The sequence below is a fragment of the Corella eumyota genome, chromosome 3, assembly GCF_963082875.1.
Source record: "Corella eumyota chromosome 3, kaCorEumy4.1, whole genome shotgun sequence".
Lineage (NCBI taxonomy): Eukaryota > Metazoa > Chordata > Ascidiacea > Phlebobranchia > Corellidae > Corella > Corella eumyota.
In genome coordinates, this window is record NC_137492.1 from 18,360,979 (window position 1) to 18,372,188 (window position 11,210).

At 31.5% G+C, this 11,210-nt stretch overlaps 1 protein-coding gene across 1 annotated transcript; it reads left to right on the top strand.

Moving 5' to 3' along the window:
- The first annotated feature begins 1,645 nt into the window (after nucleotides 1-1,645).
- LOC145745999 (peroxidase-like) lies at nucleotides 1,646-10,973 on the top strand. The gene is made up of 18 exons (XM_082564177.1): nucleotides 1,646-1,712; nucleotides 1,863-1,910; nucleotides 2,176-2,321; nucleotides 2,622-2,790; nucleotides 2,961-3,212; nucleotides 4,029-4,187; nucleotides 4,691-4,865; nucleotides 5,854-5,991; nucleotides 6,485-6,685; nucleotides 6,884-7,075; nucleotides 7,325-7,485; nucleotides 7,778-7,957; nucleotides 8,208-8,317; nucleotides 8,775-8,865; nucleotides 9,002-9,156; nucleotides 9,353-9,482; nucleotides 10,322-10,487; nucleotides 10,781-10,973. The coding sequence occupies exons 1-18, from the start codon at nucleotides 1,646-1,648 to the stop codon at nucleotides 10,971-10,973; spliced, it is 2,733 nt and encodes a 910-aa protein (XP_082420303.1).
- The last annotated feature ends 237 nt before the right edge of the window (nucleotides 10,974-11,210 follow it).

Below are 11,210 nucleotides of genomic sequence, written 5' to 3' on the forward strand. Positions count from 1 at the left end.
AATATTCCCCCTTAGAATTTACCTATTGGGTAATTTCTGTTTTAAAATACATATATAGACCCTTTTGTGTAGCAGTCTGTTTTTTTTTAAAAGGTAATAGGCGGGCCTTTTGTAATGGGCGTGCAGACTATAAGTGGCGTAGAGATATCACCACCACCATCACATTTGATTTAATGATAAAATTAATAAGATATTTATCTTTACAAGGTGCACTATAAAGATATTGTATATTTGAAATAGGTCGTAAAATAAAGTTCCCAAGAATATCGTTTCAAATTTGTTAAAATTCAAACAGTTCCTCAAAATTTTGAGCTTTAGGTTTCTGTTTAAAATTTTCGTCAAAAGAATAAAGAAATTGTTATTGGCCAAACGATTTTTGGCTTTAAAGTTTTTTATTATCTTGGTTTATCCAAAAATGTACGGTTATATTGCCAAAACGTGTTTTTTTTCTTGTTTTTTTTGTGAGTCTTACACTAAACAATTTTATAAATCACAAGACACACCTTATTGGATAGATAAAAAAAAGTGTAGGCGTTAATTTTATAAGTTTCGTGATTACCTAATTTCCACGTGAAACTGTCTTGTGAATAAATTACCAATTTTAATAGCTATTTACATGTTATTTGATTTCTATGAAAAACTTTTCGGAAATTTTTTTCCTAAGGTCAGATTGCATTTACAGTTCTCCTTTTTGAACCTGTGGGCCTTAAAAGACAAAAACTATTGATTCATATGATGAAATTTTTAAAGTAAAAAATGTTTTAACTACCACTAACGTTTTTTGTTCCTATTTTCAAATAAACATGATGTAATGATGTAAGCGTTTCACCAAAATACATTTGTTCGTAATGTCATAAGTTCATTGTAATAATTGTCTGAAATATCATCAAAAATAACACAGTTGCGTGCTAAAGAAATTTCAAGTGGTTATTTTGAGTAGTTATTCAAAAGTTAATTGAAACGATTATCAGAAAATGCGTTGATTTTGATTTTTATATTTCCGGTCGTGATATACATTCAAGCTATATAGAGAAACAATTTCTGAAACTAATCAACATTTCTGACTAAAGCTTTTATTTTTGGTTGTTTAAGTTAATTTGACCACGATGTACAATGTTCACCCTTCTGTTTATTTTCTGCAAAAATGAAAGGGCCTAAAGGCATCATTGCGTTACGCTTGTTTTTTTTGAAACATTAGCCCAAACTTGTTAATCAAAACATAAAAAATATAAAAAAATTCTAAGATATCCAACATTTATTTTATCGTTTTTTCATGTATTATATATAGTTAAAACTGATTCAGATTCCAATACAGCCATGAATGGCTAAGGGGCAATTTATAAAGTCGTTTAGGGTGCAACTTATTTTTGTTTATAGTAAAAAATAACGGTAACCTGAGACCTGTTATTGTGGGCTATATTTTTTCAAGTGAATTAAACCGATTTTTTTAATGAGAAGAATATGATTTTCCTACTTCCTTATACCGGAAAGTAATTTCAGAAGCGTGGACTAAAAACCATTTTTTTCTTTTTTTGGTATTCACTAGTGTATAAAAACGTAAGCCAAACGATTTGTTTTTTATAGTGTTTTTTCACTGGGTTTGGTACCAATAAGTTTAGCTCGGAGCCATAGGAGATTAAGTAAAATGCATTTTTTCGCTTATGGACTTGTGTGCCTTGGGTTGCTTTTAAATCCAGCACATAGCATTAACGGTAAGTGTTTTTTTAAGATTAAGTAGCACTAAAACATTGGAAAAACACTTAAGAGTTAAACTGTACGTTTGCATTTGAAATATTTAAAGTATAAACTTGATTGGTGACATTTTTTTTATTTTTTTAATTTTTTTAAAATTTAATTTTTAGATCGTTCAACGTCTTCGTCTTATTCTTTACTTGGAGACACAAGGCAATGTATTTTGAATAGTTTGCCAGCCTTGGCCTGTCCACAAAATAGCCAGTACGTTAATCATTATTAATTTATGAATCACGTTTATGTTAAAACCGCTAAAACTGTCGATAGCAAGACCAAGTCCTGGCAATATTAAATTTTTCAGTTGTTGTTATTGCGTTTTTGTACTACTTAATTAAGTATTACATGACCATATAATATGTATAATTAGTTGCTTTATTTGCTATGTGTAACTTTTGTAACTAAAAATAGTCAATTTTTTAATAGTGCCTATACTAAAATTAAATATTTGTTTTTTGTCTAGGTATTATTCGGTTGATGGTACTTGCAACAACCCGTTAAATCCATATGCTGGAGCCCATAACCAACCTTTTAAACGTTTAGTGCCTCCCGTATATGGCAATGGATTAAACGTAAGTTTGTTGTAGATTTAAATTTATTTTAACACTATGGATGAAAAAAAATATTGGATTATTTTTGTTTTTTTTAAGGATAATATATCATTAATTTTTCTAAAATAAAAAAAAATTATTTATTTGTTATTTGTTAAATAATGTTTTTAAATATTTGTACGTAAAATATCTTAAATATTTTTTGGTAAAAGTTTAACACCACAACCATAGTACTTAATTTTGTGAATTACGACAATTCGTCTGAATAAAAACCGGTTTAAATCGATTTACGTTTACCTTTGAAACCATTTCTTCTTGCAGACTTTCCGAGAATCGGTCTTAGGCGGTCCACTGCCTCTGGCACGAGCTATTTCAAACGCGTTTAACAACGATAATGTTACTACGCAACGCGACCCGTTAATCAATGCCATGCATGTTACTTATGGTCAAGTAGTAGCCCATGACATAACACATGCGCCACCAATGAACAGTAATTTAAATAATTTTGTATTGAATTAAATGTATTTAATTTTGTTTTTTTTTAGTTTGGCCTTTTTTTTTGTAAGTCGCATTTTTGAATATTGTAAAAGTTTTTAAATTTTCAACATTTTTGTAATAATTACTGATTCTTTAAAATTTAATATTTTTTGAATTTTTTAGATGAAAACGGTGTAAAGGTAAACTGTGTCTGTTCGAACCCAAGTTCGACTTGCATCAACATTCCTATACCCCAAAACGACCCATTCTTCCGACCAGAAACGACTTGTATCCCATTAAAAGGTTCACAAACTGGGTCTGGGTGCCCCGACAGTCCGGCAGAGCAGCTTAATGCTTTAACTCCTTACTTAGATGCTGGAAATGTGTACGGATCAAGAATACAATACAGCATAGACTTAAGAGATCCAGAATCAGGTTTGAAATTGTTAAAATGCAACATTTTTTATTTCCAGGAAAAAATTCACAATATTTTTGTCATGACCTATAAGCGAACTTTTAATGAATTTTAATAAACGCAAATGAACCGGCATAGTCATTAAATGGCACACTGCTGTTATAAAAGGTCGTATAGATAAAATTTAATGACAAATTAATTACTAAACGGAAAAAAACATCGTTTAAATTGGATTACCATTTAACAATTATTTATGAATTTTTTAAAACCTTTTTAAAAAAAAAGGCAAACAAAGAATAAAAATTAATCAGTTTTAGTTGAAAATGATATAGTAACACCATTAGTAAATAACCTTTATCCATGCAATAAATACACATACTACATATTTAAGAGATATTGGTATTTCCATGCCGTTAATTGTGCATGTTATGATAAAAAACGTGTGTTAAATATCTATTTATAGATTTTTAAACATCAAATTGAAAATTACCCGTCTTGGGAATTTTTGAAACATGTTTAATTTTCGAGAACCGAAAATTGAATATGGAGAATAAATATAGGTTTTTGAGTTTAAAAATAATTGAAACCTTAATTTAAATGTTCTTTGAAAGAGAAAAACTTGTTATTTTAAGTCTTAAACCTACAATTACGTTGTTGATGTCGATCTGTGTTGACTTAAAAGTAATGTATGCAAAACACATGTAAATTATCTTTATTTCAAGAATACCCAGACTTCTAAAAAAACTCTAGAATTGTCATCACAAATTAAATTTAATTTTTCAACATTATTTTTTTTTTAATTTTTTTTCACTTATGTTTTTTTTATATTAATATAGAAAGTGGAGAATTGCTTCTTATTGGAGGAAGAGGAAAAGGAGCGGGATGCCCGTTTAAAGACACCGGGATTTTTCCGTCTAAGGAGCAAATTCCATTATCCGCTAGAGATCAGTTTTCTTGTATGTCTCACATTCCAACTCCAGCCTGTTATGCAGCGGGTGAGTTGTTATTTTACTTTTTGTTTTTACAAAAAATATTAACTCTTAGTATTACTAAACAATAAATATTGGTATTTAAGTTACTTGTTTAAAAATTTTTACATTCTAATATATATTTTAGTAATTATGGTAAATAATTTTAGAGCGGCAGCGTGGTGTAGTGGTAAGAACACATGCTACACCACACATGAGGTTGTGGGTTCAATCTCCACTGATATCATGCTGTAGCGCCCTTGGGTAAGGCGCTATAAACGATATGAACTCCTGCTGATCCAGCACTTAATCAGCAGCATAATTATCGGGCAATTATAGTCTATAATATCCTAAACTTCCACAGGCAACTCAAGACTGGGTCGGAGTAACTTATGTTACTCTATGTTTAAGTCGCGCATTCGACTTTCCCACTTCGAGGATAAAGATATATACAAAAAAAAATTATTAAATAATAAGGTATATACTTTGATTACTACAATACTTATAAAATACTTTTTTTTAATTTTTAGGAGATCGTCGAAATAATGAAAACATCGGTCTTGGTGCCCTCGCTTTGGCTTATACGAGACATCATAACAAAATAGCAAGAAATTTGAAAGCTCTTAATCCACGATGGACGAGCGATACTTGCTACAATGAAGCAAGGAAGATCGTTACAGCAGTCCACCAGCTTATCACTTACGGGTAGGTTTGGATTAACGCTTTTGTTAAATAACCGGCAATGTAGTGGTCAAAACCTAATGTAGTGGTTAAAACCTTTGGCTTCGCTATATAAGATCATGGGTTCAATCCCAACTGCTCCAATGTGTATCGCTCTTAAGTAGGCACTATGAACGGTATGAACTCCTGCTGAGCCAGCACTTAATCAGCAGTATAATTATCTGGCAATTATAATCTATAATATTCCAAACTGCTAAAGTCAACTCGAGACTGGGTCGGTGTAGCAGTTGTTACTTTATGTTTGGGTCGTGAAGTGGATCTTTTTAAATCATGGATAAATAATTGCAAAAATCAATATATTAAAAAAAACTGCCAAGGATGCGAATTTGCATAACAAACTTAGCCCAAAGCTTATCATAGTAATAATCTGGTTGAAATGTAATACTAATCCAACCCACAATAAATAATGCAGCAATCTATGTAAGGTATTCGGCAAAGTTAACATTATTTGTTACTAAGAAAAAATCTTGCGGTAAATCTTGGGTTTTTTGGTGTTTACTAAAACTGGCAGCCTATTTATGATCAAAGCCATTTTCTGCTTAATCCTTAATAATTTTGGCAATTGCAATTTAATTTGTTATTTTGACGATATCCAGCAAGTGATAAAGATGTGTAATCAAAAAATAAATAAATATTGTGATTTATCGTACTTAGTAAATCGCCTACCGTTTGATTTTAACTTATGTCTATCAATGAGTAAGGCGCTATAAACGGTACGAACTCCTGCTGAGCCAGCACTTAATCAGCAGTATAACTATCGGGCAATTATAATCTATAATATCCAAAACTGCCACAGGCAACTCGAAACTGGGTCGGAGTATCAGTTGTTACTCTATGTTTAAGTCGCGCATTTGACTTTTCCACATTGAGGATAAAAATATATACGAAAAAAATTGTTAGAAATGTGCCAACTACACAACCAATGCTTTTTACCTTTTTTACTTTATTACAGTGAATATATGGAGCCATTGCTTGGGCCTAAACATATGAGTCAGTTTGACTTGAGGCTGCTGAACGAAGGTTATTATTACGGGTACGACCCAAGTTTCGATGCGACGCTCTCCAATTCTTTTTCAACTGCTGCCCACAGGTATCCTGAATATATCTTGTCAAAATCAATTATCCAGATTATACGAAATATTTTAACTTAAACAGTAAATATGTATAGCCTAAATAGTCGGCTTACTTATTGGGTTCTGATCTATCGCAGGTTGATACGAGTTAATGGCAAAGTTCTGTTTATGATAAATTACATCGTTGTTGCGACCGATCTTAAAACCTAAACATAAAAACACTTGTAGCATATATTGAAGTCTAGTAACATTGACTGTTTCATAAACCCTATTAATAGTATTATCTGTCCTATCTGCGCACGATCATTTTAAAACCAAAATACAACAACAATGAATATTGAACTGAAGATATAAAACCATTAAATTTGACTTTAAACAGTCCTCGTTTAAAATGACGTCCAATTAAAATAAACTCTTTGATTCTTAAACAAAAAGCCAGGTTCAAAGTTACGTCCAAGTACTAATTAATTAACATTTACATAAAAATAAACAACGTGTTTTGATTTTTAGATATGGTCATAGTCAGGTAGGTGAATTTTTCTTCCGCCTTGACCCAACTTATGACAACAATGAATACCCAAGAGTGCCGCTAGTGAACGGAATGTTTGATACTTCCGCCATATTCAACCGAACAGCTGCTTCTCTAGTTCGTGGTTTGATGATCGACGAGGGCTTTAAAACTGACTTGCAATTTGTGTCTGATATTCGAAAGTAAGTTTCGTGTTTTTTCACTTAATCTAAGCTTAGCAAGCAAGAGATTAAACGACAATTCACATGCAAAGAAAAGCCCATCCTTAACCACAGTAAGCCCATACACAAAAACAAAATTCTACGTACCATAGAACTTTCAACTTTTTTCAAATATTCAAAAGTTTTTTTTTAGTTTAGTAATTATTTTAAATTTTTAAGTCGTATGTTCGAATCTTCGACACGCCATGGTGAAGATTTATTCTCAATTAACCTCCAAAGAGGAAGAGAACATGGTCTGGCTCCTTACAATCAATTTAGGGAGTTTTGTGGCTTAAGGAAAGCTGCAGTTTGGTCGGATTACTCCGATATCATTAAACCAGAAATTGTGGAAAAATTAAAGGATATTTACGGGTATCAAAATATTTAAAAAAATTAAATAAATATTTTTTTTTAAAAGTCGTTGTTAAAGTGTTAGTTGAATTCTAAATTTGCAAGCTTCTATGTAAACATTTGTATTATTCTATTGTCTGGTTAAAAGTAATATTTTTCGCTACTTTTTATCAAAAAAACACGTAAAGTTTTTAAACAATGTATTTATTTAAGGTTTTTTTTTAATTTCGAAATCACTAGTAATTTTAAATATTTTTATTTCGTTTATAGCCACGTGGACGATGTTGATTTATATGCTGGCAGTTTGGCTGAAACAACTTTAGAAGGAGCCTTAGTCGGCCCGACTTTTGCTTGCATTATGGGATACCAGTTTCGTGATTTAAGAAAAGGAGACAGACTTTGGTTCGAGAATCCATCAGTATTTACCCCATGTAGGTTTAAATTGTCTCAGTTATAAGATAAGAATTGATCGTTCACAAGTTTAAGACCCATGTACTTAAGCCTAACCTTACATGTAATCTTCTTTTTTTGGCCCATAACTATTAGTTAAGCCCTAAACTGTACATGATAAAATCACTTAAATATCTTTAAATAAAATATGCAAATTTAAGTTAGATTTAAACACAGATAAGTTTAAGAAATAGGGTTTTCTAAAAAAAAACTCAAAATCTACATTTTTAAAACGATTTTTTAATAAATATCTTAATCTTGTCTAATCTTTAGATCAGCTCGACGAGATTCGAAAAGTGACTTTGTCCAGCCTTTTGTGCGAAACTATGGAGAATATGGAAACAGTAGCACCAATGGCTATGCGACCGGTTAGTGAGAATAACGTTCCTGTTTCATGTTCAAGCATCGAAAAAATGAGTCTGGAAAGTTGGAGGGAAACGACTTACCCAACAGGTTAATTTAAACTAAATTTGTACAATTTTTTTTTGTAAAATAATAATGTTTAGAACGCATCTGGTTTTACTTTAAAGAATAAGAGTTTACACAAAATAGGTTTTGGTTACTTTTACAATCACACTTTTATTGAATCTTAAACTTTAAATTGTTAAAAATAATTAAATCATATTTTTCTGAACAATAGATTGTTAAGTTAGATTCAAGATTGGTTTGATTTACTAAAATTTTAATAAATGTTTATAAACAGTTGGCGAATACACGAGATGGTTTATACTGAATCAATCTCCTGACATAACTCTTCAATTACTAGCTGGAAGTGATCCAGACAGTATATGTACAAGCGTACTTGGCCACGAGGTATGAAGCTATTATTTAAGTTTAAAACAGACAGTTTGTGTGTAATTTAATTTATTTATAATTTAAATAGCTTTATTGCTATTTCGGTACGTGTCCGTATTTATTTATATGTAGCCTACTGGTTTAAACCTTTGCAGTATTACTTATAAATACACTTGGTTGCTTGCAACAATGTCTTTGTTCTAACTTCTACCTGAGTTTGAATTTTTTTAAATAAACCAAACAGTTATTAATAAAAATATAAATGTTAAATGTACAATTTGTTAAAAAACGTTGAAATAATATACATTAATGGTAATTAAAATTTTAAAGTTGAATGCGTAAATTTTATCTAACCGGATTAAGGACTAAACCATGTTTACAAAATATGACATAGCACAAATAACATTGAACCAGGAATGTATAATCACTAGTATTAAACCTTTTTGACTTAACAAACAAAATTTGTTTTTTGTAGACCAAACCTATAAAAGATGGTGTGGTGGCAATAAGGTACCAATGCCCTCGGGGTAGTATCAAAATGTCTGATTTTCCGAATGCTAAACCAAGTAAGTTTTAAATATTTTAATATTTTTATGTAACTGGGTCCAATTAAAAAAGAAATTATTTTGCAATTTACTTATTAAATTTACTTTTTTGCTAAAGCATTCAAAAGTACCAAAACAATCAATTTTAAATTTATAGGTGTCAGATATTATTGGACGAATTGGTTTGATGTTGATAGCCCTCGTGAGTTCAGGCTTGGAGACGACGTTGAAACAGTCGAGAGATTGAGAAAAGAGAGACCTGAGGAGATGTGCCTCTCCCCACTATATATGCAAGCTTCAACTAAAGAAGGAGTAAGTACTCATTTTCTTTATTGACACAAAAAAGACAAATTTACAGTTTTTAAAAGTGTAATGAACATTTAAAAATACGCAAAAAATATATTTTGTGTTGTTAAATTTCATCGTATTTCGGTTGGGGGTACAGTTAGCTTGGTAATATTTTAAACTTGTTATTGCATCCAAAACTGATTGAACTTAATATTTCCAGGTTACTCCCCTGCAATCTAACAACATATTTGCCGTGTTAAATAACCAAAGAGGTCTTTCATGTCTTGCTAATGACCAGCCAGATGGACAGCCTTGTTTAGATTACAGAGTTCGATTCTACTGCCCCATTAGTAAGTCCTTATATTTATTTTAAATTGATAAGTTCAATATCTTGGGCATTTATAGATACTCACTGATGCATTTTATATACAGTCTTATATAAAATTTCTGTCGTATCAAGGCAACTGAACTTTAATCTAAACGAAAAAATATTGATAATAAAATTTTCTCTTGCCATCTTGAACTCGTGGTAGTCTTACGACCCTTCGGTATAAGATTGTCAAAATAAACATCCATTTTTCTTGCCTTTTTTGGTAGTTCGTTTTTCAAATCGGCCAAAACTGCAAAATTGTGGTTTTGCTAATCGAAATGTTCCTGGTAGTGTTAATGTCATGAGTATATGGCATGTCTACATATTTATTTTAATTTATCTTTAACTGAAATACCACAGAAAGGGCTTAAGGGCTTTATACATAAATATTTTGCAATTGTGCTTGGAGTTTTAAACATGTTGTTACAAAAACGTTCCAGGTTCGCTTTCTGCTAGTTTTTAACAGACATTCTTATTGGCAATACGCTTTATTAAAAACAGGTAACTTGCAATATAAAACAGGGTATACTTTAACGTTAAAAAAAAAAGTAATACTGATGCAAAATAAAGCTACCACGCTATCGCAGAGAGAAATACTTGCGCGCCGTTAATTAGTGCGTTAGCATAATCAAGTCAATCAGCGATCCTGCGTCACAAATTATCCAAACCCGCTGCAAGCATGCTGGCACCAAACACTATATTAGGTTCTACTAAACGTAATTATAAAAAAAGTAATTATAAAAAAAGAATTCTTTTTGCGAGTTTTATTTTTGAAATGATTTTTTTAATGATGACAATTCTCTTATTCTTCTTTAAAAGGTTTCCGGGAACGAATGTGCACACGTACACAATTTCAACTGGACACCGCTTATTCCAGCTATGTTTGGACCCGTTGGATAAATAGTCAAGATCCTACAAGAAGGTCAGGTGACAACGAATCAGTTCAGCTTATCAGAGGAAACTCAGGGTTCACCGATGTCTGCAGGTACATTTATATATCATTTTAAATAGACAATAAATATACATAACCTGTTCGATAACAATTGTTCAATATGTCCGGTAGTGTGGCGAACCGGTCATGGCGTCGGACTACGCGCCAAAAGGTTTCGGGTTCGAGCCGCACCAATGTCACACTATTCGCCCTTGTGTCCGGCGTTTACGGATATCTCAAAACACGTCATAACAGCACACCCTTCCCCAATTAAAAATATAAAACTTATCACCTTAAGGTGATAGGAAAAAAAAACAAAAACAACTTACTAATTTTTATATTTTTAGGCGACCTGTGCGAATGGAAGCAAGGGTCGTAGGGTCTCTGGTGCCAGCTTCACAATCTGGTGACGTATTTAAGCGCTTCAACACGATCTTAGGCTTACTCTGTCAGAATTCTGACCAAGCAAATGGCCAATGCCACGATTACGAAGTTCGTTACTTGTGCCCACCAGGTACTCTCCGATTTGGCAGAAATTGATTTAGTTAAAGATTTTAAACTTTTAAGTGGCAATTTACTAAGTTGTTATGAATATCGCAGACGTCAATGCTTACATTTAGGGTGTATTTTATATTTTGAAACCTCTTTTTAATGTACAGTACAATAGCTTAATAAAAAATATTTTAATAATGGAAAAATATTAATATTGAGTGTACAAACATGCAAAATCAGCTTAAATGTTTTCTAAGTTTACAATGTTAATATGTTTTATCTTTG